General features: G+C 29.4%; 2 protein-coding genes across 2 annotated transcripts in view; one reads left to right on the top strand and one right to left on the bottom strand.

The window, feature by feature from the left end:
* Positions 1–764, bottom strand: part of LOC111614952 — an 11,895-nt gene extending 11,131 nt beyond the window's left edge. Inside the window, 1 exon segment of the mRNA XM_023356326.1 lies at positions 214–764. Within this exon segment, the coding sequence (XP_023212094.1) occupies positions 214–764 (551 nt within the window).
* A 4,710-nt stretch (positions 765–5,474) lies between these two features.
* LOC111614950 (E3 ubiquitin-protein ligase CHIP-like) overlaps positions 5,475–20,053 on the top strand; it is a gene marked incomplete at its 5' end in the record, with an annotated part of 36,271 nt that continues 21,692 nt past the window's right edge. The window contains 3 exons of the mRNA XM_023356323.1: positions 5,475–5,703; positions 7,916–8,081; positions 17,606–17,675. Coding sequence (XP_023212091.1) covers positions 5,475–5,703; positions 7,916–8,081; positions 17,606–17,675 — 465 coding nt within the window. The remainder of the gene's footprint in view (positions 5,704–7,915; positions 8,082–17,605; positions 17,676–20,053) is intronic.

Raw genomic sequence — 20,053 nt, forward strand, 5'->3', positions numbered from 1 at the left:
CAAGAGATAAATTAGATATTATTAAGATATTTTTTTTTAAGTGTAACGAAAAATGCATATATATAAATTGTATTGTTATATTCATATATTGTAATGTTAATTTAAATTTATTGTAATGTTTCTCTCCTGATAATGCCTCAGCGGGGTCAGGAAATATGTAAATACTACATGTTAAAAATAAATGAATGAATGAATGAATGAGTATCATGCTGTCCAATTGCATCTTTTAAATGAATATAATTATCTGCGTGCAATTTGGCTTGATTGTTTTTTATGTAGTTTAGTCTTTCAGTTTCTATTTTTTCGTATTCATCTACCAAATATTGACTAAAAAGAACGCGATATTTAACCAAAAAGTTATCTTCTTCTCTGATCATTATTCTGTATCAATAAAAACTTACAGCAGAGACTGTTTTTTTCAAGGGAAACTTAGTTGTGGGATCGCATTGTGGTATGTTGATTGAATAGCCATCACCCCCCCAGCAAAACATCAACGGGTACTGCAGCGCATCATAAGCTCGATGTATCTCACTGATACGCTGAAGTGAGTTACTTCGGCTTTCGAGGATGATGTCTTTTCGGTCAAAATGCTGATCTACCAATACAACAGCCACTTCATTTGCCGTTAATGCATTAAATCTGCCTCTGTGTTCTCTTTGTGGTTTTTTATCTGCATGTATTATGACCTTGAATGACTCTGAAGGCAATATTTTATCAATAGCTGGTTTTAGATCTTTTATGTATGGGTTCACCTCACGTAACATGAGCTGCAATTGTTTGATTAAATTTGGTCTCAAATCAGGAAATTTAGAACATCGAATATTAGCTTTTCTATCATCTTCACCGACGAAATAAATTTGCAGAAACTGTGCATCCTGCCCAGGTTCTGGTAATATACTTCCAATTAAATGTTAGAGTTGTCCTTGAACTTTAAAAGTTGCTGACAAACCGCCTTCTTTTATTTGTTTTCCACCAAAGGAAGTCATTTGAAAACAGGCATTATATTTTCAGATATTATCCATGAAGTGTACATGATTTGGGTGTAAATCATTAACCAGACTGTAAAGTGGTTCAGGCAGTTGTTTAAACGGCTCAAGTTGTACTTTACCGGCACTACAACACATGCCAGGTGTCTCATCTTTCCACTTCAAGGCGTTACACCACTGACACTTGTACGTCATAGAACCTAGGACTACACTGCTGTCAGTTCCATAAGCAATATCTGAGTCATACGCCAAACCCGAAAGCAACTTGCTTCTCCATACACGCTGAATTGTATTTTCTCTATACCGTGACTAAATCACTCTATGCACATTGGTATTCCTGGCCTGATATAGTGCAGCAGCTTGCCTATGTTTTTCAGGGTTTGCAGCCTGGTAAGTGGCGACAGATTGCCTGTGTTTTTCAGGGTGTGCAGCCTGATAGGTGGCGACAGCTTGCCTCTGTACATCAGGGTTTTTTTTCTTATATTTAGACACAACTTTATGGTGGGATTCAGGTAGAGTCTGTCCATATTTTTTTTGTGCCTTTTTTATTTGATTTTTTCGTGTGTAATTAGTAAACCTTGCCCTACGTTTGTTTTTCTGTTTTTCTATTAATGTCACAGACTCAAATTGGGACAATAAACTTCTTATTAAATTTTTATCAAAATTTATTGAAGATACAATAGGTGAATGTTCACGCTCTAAAACAGGTACCTCCTGACAACCCTCATCAACTTTAAGTTGCGAAGGTGTATCAATTCCAAAATCATGTTCTTCTACAGCTACCTCCATACGACGACAAGTAATTTCCTCTGCTGCTATGGGAAGATAGGCATCAAAATGCCCACTGGACAAATCTTGGCTGAATCGTAATCGCCTTACCGGATAGTCATTAGATCCAGATTCCGTATATATAAGACCGTTTCTATAAACTTCAAACTTAAATGGGAATATTAATCCTGCTGCTATTAACTCACAAAATCCGCCATAAGTAGCATTTTTCATCATATCAGCAAAATATTCGTCAGATGTTACGTAGTTATCACCATTCCTCTCGAGGGTCATAATTGAAAATTTGCTCCAGTCATTAACCACATATCTGAATTTCTGAACGCACCTCCATCGCTCTATCTTGTGTTCCATACATTAAATAAGAGAGAGCACGAAACAAACATGCACTGTCACCAACAATAGAGACGACAGTACATTCTTCAACTTCTCCATTAACGTTCAGATTTTCTTTAGCCATTTTAAAAAAGTCTAACCGACAAAACAACGACAAACATGCACCGTCACCAACAATAGGGACGACAGACAAAAGAACGATAGCGCGTTTTAAAATACTACTAACGCCATCTATTGTAAACATTTAGAACTAAAAATTATTTTGTTCATCTTAATTTATTCGTTCCATTAGGTACTGATAGGTTCAAACTAATACATTTACATCCTCCATCATCCCTTATTTTATACCCATGGAGGTTGAATTTATAAAAATCCTATTTAAGCGGACGTCTTCATCATAGTAGCTCCAATCTTTAATTTCAGTTCAATCAGTCGAAAATATGCATAGCATCATTTATTTTTGAAATAAAAATACTTTTGGTCTCTAAAAAGAGGAGGTTATTGCGATGTTGGTTAAAAAAAAAAGTAATAGTAATGAACTTTTACTAACATCACTTGAAAGAGTGATATTTTTTCTTTATAAACAAACAAACTTTGATGAGAATTGATGAAAATTTAAATAAGTAACTGCAAGTTGAAATTTGATTTTTTTTTTCTTTAGTTTTTAGGATCAAATTTTGAAAAAAAAACAAACAAAAAAAAAACATGCAATTTTGTCAACACAAGTATTTTATACCTTTAGAAAGAAAACATAGCATAGAATTTAACTGAAAAATTGTAATTTTTCATGTGAGAGCTACAATTTCATTATTTTGTTATGTATAAACATATTTTTAGCATTAGTCTCTTTGAATATTTTCAGTTATCAGTTGGCATATTCAATTTTTTACTTAAATATAAATAGTATATTAGCAGTTCCAACAGAAGTTTGTTGATAGGAAAGATAAGAGATTTGGCTTCAACATTTGTCTATAAAGAAAGATCTGTCATGAATGTGTATAGTTTCATCATTACAGAACTAGTTTGTCTGCTTAAACCTGTTTTTAAACATTAGTTTTTTTTTAAACATTTTTAACTATAAATTCTAATGTGTTAGTATGCTTTGTGTGATTGAATTTGTTGATTCTTGAGAGAGACAATTTGCCAGTTATTAGATTTTAGTCACAATTGTTGATTTAGTTTTTAATGTAATTTTACAGATGATTTTGAAATATATCTGAATAAACGTATTTTTGTTCACATTCTTGAATTATTGTATATTGTTTTGCATTTTTATTTTGTGTTTAAAATTTCAATATTAATAATGTAGGTTGATTCTTGTGCTCTTATTAAAAATTTAAGCTATAATTTTTAAAATTTATTTAAATGATTTAATTTTATAAGATTACTGATTATTTTTCTTGTTTCAACTATCGTTCATTCTTTTTATTTCCTTTCTAAAAATGCTTTGTTTCATCCAAATCAGTAGTAGATCTAGAAGTATTCAAAGGAGAAGCTAACTCAAAAATTAAAAATATTTGAATAATTAATGATTACCTTTCATTAACATGTAAACATTTTGAAGTTCAAACAAATAAATTTAAAATTTTTTTGTGTAGTGTATGGTCCCATTGTAATTCTTTCCTTGGATCCACCATTGATCCAAATACAATTTTTTGAAGATATATAATTTTATATACATCAAATAATAAATTATATATATGATGACAATTTTCTTTAAATTCAGTAGAAATTTTCCATTTATTAGGTTGTTCAGAAAATAATTTCGTTTTTTTACTATGAAAGGATTTAGTTGTATTTTTACCCGCCAATTTCATTTTAAACCATATTGTCATTATATATTTTGACAACTGACATTTCATGGCATATTTGTAAAAATTTTGTTTGATTCTGTGCAATTGTTATTTTTGTTGTCCCATCAAATATGGAAGATCTAAAGCAGCATTTTTGGTATATTTTGCTTTTTTATTAACAAAAAAATAAAAGTGTTGTTCAAGCAAGAAAAAAATTGTGACATGAATGGAGATGATGTGTTGACAGAATGACGGTGCCAAAACTGGTTCACAAAATTTTGTTCTGGCAATTTCAATATTGAAGATGCACCTTGTTCTGGAAGGCCAGTTGAAGCTGATAAAGACAAAATGAAGGTATTAATTGAAGCAAATTGCCAAATAATAACACAAGAAATTGTTAAAAGATTAAATTTGTCAAATTGAACTGTTTATGATAACTTGAAACAACTTTGTTTCATTTCAAAGATCCACATGTTCTTACAGAAAGAGATGTTCTCTTTGGTGGGATTTTAAGGGAATTTTTTTTTTGAGCTTCTACTAGACCATTCTGCAATTGATTCAGAAGTGTACTGCTGTCAACTGGACAAATTGAGTGATACCATCAAGCAGAAAAGGCCAGAATTGATCAACAGAAAAAGGTGTATTTCATCATGATAATGCCAGACCTCACACAAGTTTGGTAACTCATCAGAAACTGTTACAGCTTGGATAGGATGTGCTACCACATCCACCATATTCACCAGATCCGGCACCTTCAGATTATTACTTGTTCTGGTCTTTACAAAATTTTTTAAACTGTAAGGCATTCACTTGAAATGACGATGACAAAAATCACTTGGATCAGTTTTTGTAAGCAAAGATCAAAACTTTTATGAAACATGGAATTATGCTACTACCAGAAAGATGGCAACAGTATTTTGCCAAAATGGTCAATATATATTTTAATAAAATATTTATATATTATAAGAAAATCATTTTTTCCCCATAAAAAAAACAACCCAATATTATTTATTCATGATAACTATTTCAATTGAGAAAAGTTGCTTATAAAAGGGGTTTTTACTCAACATAGTGTCAATGTAATTTGATGATAATGTAGGAGAGAGATTTCGTAGTAATTAATACACATTTATTTTGGTGAAGACTTAGATAGATCATTAGAATTGCATTTAGTTATTTATTAATTACCATTTTATAATTTCAGTCTAAGAAATATTAAAATTGAACAAAATTACATTTTGTTTGAATAAAGAAATATTTATGACTTAACATTAACTTCAATTATTTAATTCTTTATTTAGAAACACATTCTTATTTCAAAATATTATATATTTATTTCTTTACAATTTAAAATAGGTTATATATATATATATATATATATATTTAGTCTTGTTATGTTAATTCTAAAAAACAGAGTTTAAATCTTATCTTTTAATGTAGTTTGGTCTCAAATATCAGTAATTAATGCAATCTAATGTATTTAATAATGCACATAAAGCATATACAGTTAGCTCTTGTTATATGACTTACAGAATACTTTATAAATTTAATTTTGTGTAATATTAATTAAATTTGTTCTCATTTTTTTGTAAACTTTTTACAGATTAAAAATCCTCTAATTCCCACATACTTCACAAATCGAGCTCTGTGTTACTTGAAGTTGCATCAATGGGAATTAGCTTGTCAAGATTGCAGAAGAGCATTAGATATGGACAGCACTTCTGTAAAAGGTCATTTTTTCCTTGGCCAAGCACTTTTAGAGTTAGAGAGTTATGATGATGCTATCAAATATCTTCAGAGAGGTAATAGTTTTTTTACTAATTAGTTAAATATCATTTATTTATTTTATTATCATAAGGCTCAGTAGAGGTAATTGTCAAGTAAGCGAGTGAACTAAATAGCTTAACAAACCAAACCTTAGTATACTGGAATTAGAACACTTTGTCTTTTCGAATTCACATTTTATTAAAAAATTAAAAGATATATGTGACATCCGGACAAAATATGAGTATCATCTGCAAATTTTTTTTTACCTGTGTATCAAATTTTATCAAGTTCTGTCCATTCATTCACAGGATATCAATTTTTATCAATATTTTTCATTTCACTTAAAATTTTTTTTTCCATCAGTCAAAAAAGTTGTTTCACAAAATATCCGCTGATTATTATTTTCATCATTTTAAATCTAATTTTTTTGGACAAAATTTAAATTTTTAAATAATAGATTATTGAACTTATTTAAATTATATTAGTCTATATTAATATAATGTTCAAACTCTGGATTACAGGTGGGAAAAATCCAGTTCTGCTTCTGAAACTGGAACTGTTGGAACTGATTTATTTGCAAAACTATTCCAACGAAATGGTTTCTTGGAACTGCTTAATCTGTTGGACTAGATGGTTCCATGGAATCATGTTCTGTCAGAATTGCTTTTGGACTTGACATTACTCATCAATTTTGTGTGTGTGTGTGTGTGTATAAAATAGAATATTTATGTCTTTCTGTTCTTAGCTTTTTAGTAGATCTTCACCAAATTTTTCCTGCTTATTCTCTATGGAACTTTGAGGGAAATATAGAGTACTGTTAAGTCTCAACACCCTGCTCCCCTTATTAACTTCTAAACCTTTTGCTCAATCTGTACCAAATTTTTTCTACTTATTCTCTGGGACTTGGGGAGGAAATATAGACTTCCATGAAATCTGAACCTCACTCTCCTCCCAATTTGATCTACCTGACACTTCATGATAACCACAATAACAGTAGGTTAAAAGTCATGGAATATTGTCAATTAGTTTTATGTTCAAATTTAGATAAGAATTTACTGTTTCATTAAAAGCTGTATTCATAAAAGTACTAAATGAAGAATGTATTGGTAGTTCCAGACTCGGAACTATCAACACTCTGTGTAACTGTTTGTAGTAGTTTAGAGTCCAAATCAGCTTCAACCAGAACTATTCATCTCTAACTCTAGATTGTTTGAAATTAGTAGGTACCAGTGCATATTTGTCCTTTATTGGATACATATTTGAATTTTGAAAAAATTTGATGAGATTGATTTCATTATTCCAGTTTTATTGAATTATGGATATTCTGGTATTGGTGAATTGGAATTATGGATAATTTATTTACTGAACTGTCTGTTAGTGATAAAACAACTATTATACGTAAAGGGCTAGCTGCACTGGAAGGACAGATTACTATCAAATTATATCAAAAATTCTGCAATTATTTTTCTTGTGAGATCCTCTATGTATCAATACAAATTCTGTATAGCAATGACCATTGGATTTGCACTTATTACGACACAAAACATATTCATAAATACAATTCTATAAATTACAGTAAAATATCTATTGAATTTAAAGTATTCTTACAGAGATTGTATCCTCATATTAATATATCTAATTTTCTTTATTTTGATCTTGAAAGTCACATCTTGTCCTATATACAATCTCGTATATAGGACAAGGTGTGACTTTCAAGATCAAAACAATCAAAAAGATGGTCTTATACACAAGTAAATATAGTATATATGATATAAAAATATTACAACTCATAGAAAAAATCATTGATTATCAACAATTAATGTCAAAATTTAGAAAATACTTACTTAATAACACTTCTGACTGGCTAAATATCACTTGTGATATTTAGCCAATTGTTGTATTGATTTTATTTTGTAAATAATAAAAACATCTACTTAAATTAAAAAGGATGAAAAATATTTAAAATGCTTGTACTTGGTGTTATTTATTTTTAAAAATAATGATCAATTTTATGAACCTGTTAAATGTAAAATATTTTTCATTGGATTTTCAGATGAAAAAGTTTAATTAAAACTGAAATTGTCAGATCTAATAAAATAAAAGATTAGTCATTGAATATTAAGAAAAAATAAACATAATAAAATCTCATTAAGTTGTTAATTTATATTTAAGTAATACCATTTTAAATAAATATATATTTCTGAAATAAAAAATTAAATAAAGACATTAAATTGTGTTTTATTCAAGCAAGTGATTTAGCAAAAGAGCAACGACTAAACTTTGGTGATGATATTGCTAGCCAATTAAGAATGGCAAAGAAACGTCGATGGAATGTTTTAGAAGAACGTAGAATTCAACAAGAAATTGAACTACAGACATATTTAAATCAACTTATCCTAGAAGATAAAGAAAGGTTAGCTTGTGTTTATAAAGAATACTTCTTTTTATTTTGTAAATTTATTTTTTAAATCATAGTTTAAAGTTTGATTATTTTATTTCTATTTTTATCTTATTTATTTGTCCATTACTATATTTCTCAAGAACAATTGTTTTTCTAGAATCAGAATCATTCATTTTTGGATTACAAATCTGCATTAAAATCTACCCAAAATTTCTATAGCCACAGGTTGTCATTATTAACTTTGTTTTATAAGCAAGCATTTATCATTTCATCAAATTCAGAACAATGAATTTTGACATTTACAGTATTAAATTCTGATAATTGTATATTGAGTAAAGGCCAGTTCCTACTTGAAACTGCAGTGAAATGATGTTAACAGAGTGGTTTTGATTTTTGTACAAATTAAAGACAAAGTCGTCTAAAAATTATTTCAGACAATCACCATTTTTATTTAGTGTTCTAGAATAAGTCATACACATCTGAACCTTCCTTTTTAGACTACACAACTGCCCACATTTAAAAACGTTCCTTAAAAACAAAAGAAACCAATAAAGATTAAAAGAATTCTTCTTTAAAATTGGAATGGTAAATCTTAAGACGTCTTGTTAGTTCATCCTTTTCCATTCGGGTTTCTGGCTCCTTTTATCTACTGAGGATTAGTGCTGACAAATGTAGATTACGCCAAGATATCCTTCTAGTTTTGAGTGTTTTTGATGTCATCCTGTAATGGGAAGAATGCTGCTGCTTTCAGTCAACTTTTCCATTGCAGTGAAGATTGTACATGATTATTGGGACTAATCTCATCACTTTGGGTTGATAATTTTCATGTTTTAATGCAACTATTAACATGATCTGATAAACAGTAAATGCTTTCACAAATTATTGGAATCCATTTTTTACAGTCACAATGATGTGCTAAAAACATTTGGGAAAAATTTATAAAATTGAAACTATGCAATGGAAATTGTAGATAGATTTTTTTTGGTTATCTGCAAGAATTTTAACCATTTCTTTTTCTGTGAGAAAAGCTGGAAACTGGCCATAATGCACACCATAATAAGGAAATGAAAATTATTATTTTGGATAAGGTAATGATGATTAGAATATTTTCTCATAATCTTTTAATAATGTTCAATAAATTATTAATAAATGATATACAGTGGGTGATCAGTTAACGAACATAATCTGTTCCAAGACTTTGTTTGCTATCTGAATTGTTTGTTAACCAATTATCGATTTACCATAGGTTTTTATGGAAATTTTATTAATTCATTCTGGAGACTTTAAAAAATAAAAAAATATATACTTTCTTACTACATTTATTTATATGTAATAATAAAAATACATATATACACAGTCTTGCATTTTTATTAGTCATGTTTTTTCTATTTGTGGGAGTTAAAGAATCTGTATAATGTCAATTGCTTTTTTCTCTTTTTCAGGATGTTTCAAAAGTATAGAATTGTAATTGTAGAGATCCCTAAGCCTATTAACATCAACCAGGTTTGGATGCCATTTTAAGACCGCTGTTCTGGTATCCTCCCGCTTCTTCAAAAGATCTTTAATAGCAGACATCAGCATTAATTCTCTTTTTCAAATGAAAACATACGTCGCCGAATTTTTGGTTTTCTTCATTCAAGAGTTCTTGGCATTCTTTTGTCATCAGATCTGTTTCAGGTTCCATTATGAGCTCTTCTACGTTCTTTATTTCTCAGATGTGATTTTTGTTACTCCTTAAGCTGCTTGAGTCTCTATACTGTATTTTTCTTAGATAAGGTTGAACTGCAGCCTACTGTAGACCTGTTTGAGCCATACTGCTCAGCAATATCAGACATCTTCTGACCACTCTCTACCTTTGCTATTATAATCTCACCTTTCGAAAATAAAAACCGATGCAAAACTTAACGAGTGCCTGCCCAACAGTCTTGGGAATACTATAAAAGAATTGTTTCTGTCAGAAAAATAAAAGGCTGAAATTACAAGGGAGAGTTTCAAAGTTTGGAGGAATAGTATCCGATCAGTATATACCTGGATGAGCGTCGATGTCGATGTCTCCCATGCTCTGAAAAGTGAATTGTCGCCTGAAACAAGAGAAGACCAATTGTTATTCATTATTTTACATTGCTGCTTCTTGTGTTTGTTCTGTGAGGTGTTTGTTGTCTGAACATAAAAATCTTTCGCAAAAGTGTTCATTATCTGATTTGTTTGTTGATCACCCACTGTACTAAAAAACAAAATAATATAATAATTTATATAATTTTTTCCATTTTTTTATGCAGAATGATTAAAAAGCTATGCACATGTGTTAGAAATCAATTTTATTTTGTGAGGTTATTGTACGAAATTACAGAAGATAATAAAAACAAAGCCTACAATCTGATCTTCAAGAAAAGCAAAATTAAATCATGTTATTACAGCATATGTTTGAAAGAGCCTCTTTGTTCATTAGCACAAGCATGAACTCTACCATATTTGATGCTACCTTGTGAAACACTTGAAAACTGATGCTAGTGCTTGCCATTATAATGTTTTTCTTTAGTTCATTCTGTTGTGTGTGGATTACTTTTATGAACTGCTCCTTTGAAATATTCTCAGAGGAAAATATTAGGGGGTGAAAAATATGGTGATCATGAGGCTACAGTCTTTTTGAAATAAGACAGTCACCAAAGAATTTTCACAAGAACTGCAGTGTTTCATTCAACTTCTAACACATGGTACCATCTTGCTATTGCTATAAAACCAGCAATTACATTCATCTGTCTCCAGGAATGTGATGATATCCTGATACAGTGTGCTAATCATTGTCTTTTCAAAGAAATTAGGTCCCACCATTTGACAACATAATACTGCACATTACACTCCAATTTTTTGTTTGTGCAAAGGTTTTTCATGCAAAATATGTGGATTATCAAAGGCTCAAATCCTATTGTTTTGACTATTCACATAGCCACTGAGGTAAAACCATGCTTTCTCAGTGAAAAAATCCTATCAAGCTTCTCAATTCTGTGCCCTTCAACAAATGGCTGAAGCCAGATGCAGTGGTTTATACACTTTTATTTATCTGGGTTCTTCACTTTCTGGACAGATCATATTGATACATGATATGCAGGAAGACATAGCTTTCTGAGCATTTCCATATATCCCTGATTGCACTGCTAGTTTTCTGAGATTTTTTGAAGGTGAACTCCTCAATGCGCTGTCCATATCAACCAGTTTAGCTTCTGTCAAATGGAAGATAATGGGCCCTTCCTGTCTGATCCACATTTCCAAAAATGGTTGATTAATCTGGTTATCATCAAATTATTAGGGAATGCAGAATTTGTATATTTTCAATAAAAGTTGTCTGCAACATATGCATAAGAGTGACTGGTGAAATAATGCTCAACAAAGAAAATTCATCATTCTTGGAAAAAACCATTTTACTTTGTCAATGAACAAAACTATACTGCAGCCAATTTTATGATTTTCACACAAGTCAGAGTTTCAACTAATAATCAACAGTCACTATAGTGTCATTTTATGATGCAAGACATAATTAAAATAACTTAACATAATTTATACAAACTAATATTTTGATATGCATGACTTTTTGATCACTGTATTTTTCTTGTATATATAACTGATTTTACGATGTTGGATCTTCAGAATAATGTCAGTAATGAATAAATGATTAGAAAACTTGTAATTTGCACAAAATAATTGTTTATCAGAAAAAATGAGAATAATAAAAAGTAATATACAGTGGGTGATCGGTTAACGAACATAATCCGTTCCAAGACTTTGTTCGCTGTCCGAATTGTTCGTTAACCGATTATCGATTTACCATAGGTTTTAATGGGAATTTAATTAATTCGTTCTGGAGACCCCCAAAAATAAAAAAATATATATACGTATATACTTTCTTACAACGTTTATTTATATGTAATAATAAAAATACATACATAGAGTTCTGCATTTTTATTAGTCATGTTTTTTTTCCATTTGAAAGGGTTAAAGAATCTGTCTAATATCGATTGCTTTTCTCTCTTCTTCAGGATTTTTCGTAAGTAATTAATAGCATTGCAATTGTAGAAATCCTTAAGCCTCAACCTGGTTTGGATGCCATTCTAAGACCGTTGTTCTGACATCCTCCCACTTCTTCAAAGGATCTTTAATAACAGATATCGGCATTAATCCTCTTTTTCAGAAGAAAACATATCTCGCCGAGTTTATTGGTGTTCTTCATTCAAGAGTTATTGGCGTTCTTCTGTCGTCAGATCCACTTCAGGTTCCATTATGAACTCTTCGATGTTCTTTATATCTCAGATGTGATTTTTGTTACTCTTTTAGCTGCTTGAGTCTTGATTATACAGTATTTTTCTTAAATAAGATTGAACTGCGGCCTACGGTAGACCTGTTCACGCCATACTGCACAGCAACATCAGACATCTTCTGTCCACTTTATACCTTTGCTATTATACTCTCATCTTTCGAAAAGAAAAACAGACACAAAACTTAACGAGTGCCCGCCCGACAGTCTCGTGAATACATAAAAGAATTGTTTTGTCAGAAAAATAAAAGGCTGGAATTACGAGAGAGAGTTTCAAAGTTCAGAGGAATACTATCTGATTGGTATATACCAGCTTGAGCGTCGATGTCGACGTCTCCCACACTCCGAAAAGTTTCGAATTGTTGCCCGAAGACAAGAGAAGACCAATTGTTATTCATTATTTTACGTTGCTTCTTCTTGTGTTCGTTCTGTGCGGTGCTCGTTATCTGATCATGTGTTCGTTGTCCGAACATAAAAATCTTTCGCGAAAGTGTTCGTTATCTGATTTGTTCGTTATCCGATCTGTTCGTTAATCGATCACCCACTGTAGTTTCATTTATTTATATAATTATTTTTAAGAACGAATTTATTGGAAAACTAAATTTTTTCAGAGCATTAAATTAGGAATCTATTGTACATATTGTTATACATTTGTTAATGAGATTTAATAAAAGAAATCTTAAAATTTATTGTATCGTAATCAGTTATTTTTCTATAAATTACTCTCTTAAGTCTTTTAATAGCATTCTCTGACTACATATGACTACAGAAATTTTGGATGATAATTAAGAGATTTGAAATTTACTTGTCAGAATATACAGGGTGAACCAAAAATAGGTGGATGTTAGTTGGCATAGGGTTTGTGTTAGGGTTATACTATAACAATGCTATATATTTTACTTGGTTATGGTTATGATTGGAAAATTACATCAGAGATGCATTTCAAGAAATTAATACATGAAGATACTTGTGCAAAAATTTTGTTGAAGTGTGAAATGTAGACTTCAAAGCTGTGTAAATTGTGATGGGCAGCAGTTTGAGCACCTGCATTGATAAAATTGTATTGTATTGTATTAGTAAGTATAATTGTATATGTAATCTCAATAAATGTCATCATTTACTGTCCACCTATTTTTAGTTCACCCTGTATAGTATATTGGGTGTATAAATATGACTCCGTCCTTTTTTTAATAGATGACATTTGTAATACTGCTTGCATGCAACTGAATCTTACAACAGCTTTATTTGAAAGGATTGACAGCATTCTTTAAAAAGTAAGCATGTGAAGTCTGTTTAAAGTGTAAATAATAATTATTTTTACCTCATTAAAAATGTTGAGTTTTGTGTCAAAAAACATTTGTGGAAATTTTCACTTTGTTATTTTATTGCAAAGGAAACTACAGAAGAAACATACTGTTTGCTGTTGGAAATTTATAGTGAACATGCTTTGTTGAATACAATTTGCAGAGTGGTTTCGATGGTTTAAAATAATAATTTTGAAACACCTGACAAGAGCATAGAAAACCACCAAAAAAAATTTCAAGATGAAGAATTGGAAGCATTACTGAATGAAGATCCTTGTCAAACACAATTGGAATTGGTTGCTGCATTAAATATTACCCAACCATGCATATCCCAATGTCTACATGCAATGGAAATGGTTCAAAAGCAAGGAAATTGGGTCCATATGAATTGAAAGAAAGGGACATTGAATGTCAAAAAACCATATGTGAATTATTGCTTCAAAGACAAAAAAGAAAAGGTTTTTTTGTACCAAATTGTTACTGGAGATGAAAAATGACTTTACTTCAACAATCCTAAACAACCAAAGGCACGGGTACATCCAGATGAACCAGATTCATCAATGCCAAAACAGAATATTTATGGAAGTAAGGTTATGTTGTGTATATGGTGGGACCAAAAGATCATTTTCCAACATGACAATGCTTGACCATATGTTGCAAGACCAGTCAAGGAAACTCTAGAAGCACTTCACTGGGATATATTACCCACCCACTGTATTCATAAGATATTATTTCTTAAGATTACAATTTGTTTCAACCCATGCAGAGAGACCTTTCTGGAAAGCAGTTCAGTTTTTATGAGGATATCAAAAATTGGGTTGATGACTGGATTGCTTCAAAACAACACAACCAGACTTCTTCTTTCCCAGAATCTGTTTGTTGCCTGATAGATGGGCAATTGTTGTAGCTTTTGATGGAAAATACTTCGAATAAATCTTTCTTTCATTTTAAAAAGAAACAAATGTCTTTTATTTACTTGAAAAAGGGTGGAGTCATATTTGTACACCTAATATTATACACTTTTTTCAGTTTACTTTATTTATAGTTAAAAGTAAACTATTAGGAGAAGATAAAATTCTTTATTTAAGTTTAATACACAGTAAGTTTTCACTTAATGTCATCAATAGGTTTGTGGCAAAACAACATGTAACTAAAATAATTTTATTGTAGGCTAAGTGACAAGCATGGTATAGTTTGATTGTGCTTGCAATCGCTAGCACTTACTTCTCACCTCAGAATCAATTTTCTGTTTACAAAAAAAATTCAACAACAACAAGCAATTATGTATTGTAGCATTGTCACAATGCTGGGCTGAAATTTTTAATCATATTTTTAATATATTTAATTTAAAATATATGCTTTCCACCTCAAATTAGTGGTGGCTTGCTCTGTATATCATAATTTTCCTTTAACATTTATTTTGTTGTGCTGATCATCTATGTAACTCCATTCAGGGGAAATTTTTGAATTGAAATAACATGACTTCCGGTTTGCATTGGTAGTTCATATATAATTAAGCAGGTCTTTCTGCCCCTAAGGTTTCCATATCTGGTCTCGGATTTTATGTATCTGACTCTGTTCTCGAGATTAAGGAAATACAGATAAATGACAGTGGGGATTTATAGGCCTACAATTTTTTCAAATTGCAGCCCAATAATTGTAAATAATTACAAATGTACTTGTATCTTTCCTTAGTGATGCTATAATGAAATAGTGTTAAACAAAATGATGTTAAGTGAGGACTTGCTTTATTTGATTAAAAAAATCATTTATATATTTTTATATATATGATATGATTGTTTCTATATGATGATATAAATATTTTTTTAAGCAAATAAGCTGACTTTTTATATTTCATAAGAAAAAGTCAGAGATAAAATTTTTATCTAATATTATACTAACAACTGATGTCACTAAATTAATTTTTTAAAATTAATTTTTGTAATTTGAAAATTCATATAGATGAGAAAAGTGCTGCTTTAATAATCTTCCTTGTATTATTTAATAAAACATTGATTTTATTAAAATGTCATAAAATTTTAATAAATTTATTGTTAAATACATAAATAAATATATATCATTTTCTCAAAATTATACTAACTTTGTTTCAAGTAAAAATTCATCAAGTTTCTATAAATAACATTCCATTAGAGGCCAATCAATTTTTGATTATATACATAAATGAAATTTGGCAGCTTTATAAGTATAAAATAACCAATTAGTGTCAATTGTTTATTTGAAAACAATAAATTGTTACAGTTAGATATTATAAATGTTCAGGTTTAAAATATTACATAGATGAAAACATTTTTAAACTTATGAAAATAGAAAATTTTGCTGTACAATCAGTAAAGTTTATTAAATGTAAATATTGATTACATATTAACTATCAATACTTTGATAAGTATTATTAGCTAGGTATACTACAATGAGCATAATGAAAGATTGAAGTTGTATGGGTGAGTTATGCAAGATAAACAAGAAGAGCACATGACAGAATTTTAAAGATTTTATTTTAAAATATTAGTTTGACTTAATTTGTATACCATACTTTCCAGCGTATAAGACAACCTCTGACTTTTACAGTTAAAATATAGAGTTTGGGATATACTCGCCATATATGATGACACCCGGCATGTAAGACGACCCCCGACTTTTGAGAAGATTTTCCTGGGTTAAAAAGTTGTCTTATATGCCGGAAAATATTGTACATTAATGTTTGAGAGGAGAGGAGAAATCAGTGATCATGTTCATATAGATGAGAAAAGTGCTGCTTTAATAATCTTCCTTGTATTATTTAATAAAACATTGATTTTATTAAAATGTCATAAAATTTAAAAATACTAACCAAAAATTAAGCCAGAAAATTTCTTATGCAAAATATTCACTTAAACTATGCCTAAAAACACAGGATAGGTGTTGAAAACAATATATTATCATGTGTTTTCAGAAGCTGATATAATGTTATAATGATGTAAGCTAAAGTAGAATGTAACTTAGAAAAAAGAACATTTAAAATTAGAAAGAAAACATTTCTTTCTAAGGTATTTCATATTCCAATTTGTAAGTTTAGAAAGGATTAAAAAAGATTTAAAAACATTATTTAATAAGTTTTATTTGGTTTTCACAATTAAGCTGCTTTTTAAATATTATTCTGAATAAATGTTTTGAGATTAGTAATTGAAGACAAATATTTTATTTATAATAACATAATATTTGATAAAAAGCAGTAATTTTAATTTTTAGATAATATCTTTCATAAAACTTGCATTTTAAATTAGTAATAATCATTAAATGATTAAAATGGCTATTTCTTTTACCAGAATGTCTTATTTTCTTTGAAAAATATATTTCTGTTTACTATATATTAAATACATATTTAAAAATTAATCTTATTTTGAAATAAATTGTTTTATGTAGAAATGCCAGAATTTGATAGAGGAAGATGTGAAGGTGGGACAAAAAGATTGTTAGTAAAAGCATATTTANCGTCCTAATCTCTTAAGAGACATCAGTAATCTAAGTATTCAAATTACAAGTACTTCAAACTGATTATCAGCATTAGAAATATAAAAAAAATGAAAGAAATGGTGATACCGATGGACTTAAAAACTTAAATGAATGAAGATTTTCAGTTTTTATGATTATGCTAAGATTGTGATTAATATTTAATGGTAATATTTACAAGACATTTCCAAATAATTATATTGCAGTGTATTCAAATTATATACAAAGTGATCTTAATTGTTAAGTTTGATATAATGCAACAGTTGAAATCTTGAGATGATGATTTGTATCAAATATTAAGAGTTAATTTGAATGACTTGTTATGCTGTTGATTACCAAACTAATTGAAAATATTAATTAAACATTTTATATTTTAACACATCTTTTTGTTTCTTATTACTATTGTTTTTAAACAGAAAACTTTCAAGACTGAAGGAAAATGGAGTAACTGATTGCCAAGAATTACACTTATTAGAAGAAAAACAAGTATGTTTTTATTACATTTCATTTTAAAAATAAATGTATTTTAAATATTTACAATATATATAAAATGCATGTTAAATGCATCATTTACTAACTAATTAGATGTATGATATTTTTGAGATGTTTATAGCATTTGTCATTGCATGGATAGTAGTTGCTTATAATTGGATCATTATTGTCATAAATATACATATGTACGTATATAGGGTATTACAAATAGTAAAGTAGTCTTATAACTTGGGAATGACTAAAGATTGGAGGATTAGACTAATTATGGGCAAAGAAGGTGCATAAAACTATAAACATACATGCTAACAACAGGTGCACTGTTTACATGCTTACCTGGTTGCCTTTCCTGACTTACATGTTTATATTTACTTTACTTGAAATTGTGCAAGTTATCAAAAATTACCCAAAAGTAAATATTACGTAGATTTTCATGTATTTTCTAATAAGTACCATTTTTGACAACATGTACCATTAGCTTTTGGTGAGAAACACCCACAAACCTCATAGTCTGAAGAACTCTGAAATACACATTTGTCATCTTTTGGACATGTATCCCATACACCTTGTTTGGCCTAATTAGTCCATCCCCTCCAACTTTCAGTCATTTCCAAGTTATGGGACTGGTTCACTTTATTTATAATACCTTATATGTACTTTATTTAAGTACAGTATTGACCTAAATATATGCAACTATTTACCATACTTAAAACAGTCCTTTAAAATAATTTAAAAATTATTTTATATGATTTATGCTATTTATAGTTCCTTGTGATTATTCCTATGCAGTTATTGACATCACAAAGAATTTTTACATATGCTATGATAGGAAATACATATGTAAAATTTTATAATAACCATGTATTTCACAATTATAGTAAAAATGATTTATTGAAAGTACAATTTTGTGTAAATTATAAACTATTTGACACAACTCTTACATGATGTATTGAATTAATAACTATTTTACATAAACATAAGTTAAGGCAACAATAACAATAAGGGATACAAACAATGTTTTATATGAATTTTATTATTATGTATTTCTCAAATGCTTTACTTTAAAATAAAATTTTTTTCAAGTGTTTTTGAATTCACTAAATAAATAATTTATCATAATTCAGTTTTGCTATTGTTTTCTATCTTTATTTAAAATTTAATATCTTTAGTATCATATTTGAGATAAAATTATTTTAAACTTAGAATTGATATTTCCACTTAAAAGTTTTTTGATCCCATTTTTTTAATTTCGTAATAATTCAATTAATTAAAGTAAAAAATTTTAGAAATGATTCAAATTACATTATTGTAAATATAATTTTTATTTTAACTATTAAAGTATATAATTGCATTGAAAAGAAGAGATAAATTTGTAATCTTAATCTCTGAAAAAATTTCTTCACAATATTAAAAATTATCTATTTTTATTACATTACTAGCTGAATGTGTGTGTCATTTTCCCAAGCAAAGTCAGGTGACTTTGTTGGGAAAATGACACTCATATTAAGTAAAATTAATGTACACTCAAAATTGCAATGTGCATAGGCTTGATTAGTTTGAATAAATTTGTGATATATCTGTAACCATTTGACAGAGAAATGAGAGAATCCAATATCTCATTTTTTGCTCAGAGTTGTGATAAGATCAGTGATAAAATTGAAGGCACATTGTGTTCATTGTTTGAGATGTAATGGTAAATTTATTGTATGATGCCAGTGACTCATTTTGAGACAAAATGTGATTGTTCTAATCTTCAAAATATTTTATATCTATTTCAAACAAAATTTTCTGTTAACTGTTAATATATATATAAAAATCAGTTAACAGAAAATTTTGTTATTGACATAACATATATAATAAATAAATTCTATACTATATAAATAAATATATCTATATATATATAATCAAGATGGGTTAATAATAATAATAATAATAATAATAATAACTCTCCCGTGGTCACTACCTGGTCATGGTGGGAGAGCCCAGTAATTTTACTGAACCATAGAGCAATGCAGGCTGGAGCACCAACTCCTGGTAGGGACATCCATGCCAGTAAGGTCTATGGGGAGAAATGAAGCTAAGAGTGACCACACCCACATTCTGTGGAGATATTTATCATGGTAGTAACCAGACTGAAGTGTGATACCGGCTCAGATATTGCCCGGGTTAACAAGGTACGTGTTCGTGGGTTAGGCAGAGGCTCACATTTGAAAAATAGGCCACAGTCTCCCTTGGTTACCGGTGGTGAAAGCTGCGCCGGCCCAAGCATGGCTACTGCAATGCCCTCAACAGATGTGAGGAATCAACCTAGCCTTGGTGTTTCTGTGGCAATGCATCCACAGACCACAAAGGCTGGAAAACCACGCCAACGGATG

The sequence above is a fragment of the Centruroides sculpturatus genome, unplaced genomic scaffold (assembly GCF_000671375.1).
Source record: "Centruroides sculpturatus isolate CEXI.00-Female unplaced genomic scaffold, Cexi_2.0 scaffold1640, whole genome shotgun sequence".
Taxonomy (NCBI): domain Eukaryota; kingdom Metazoa; phylum Arthropoda; class Arachnida; order Scorpiones; family Buthidae; genus Centruroides; species Centruroides sculpturatus.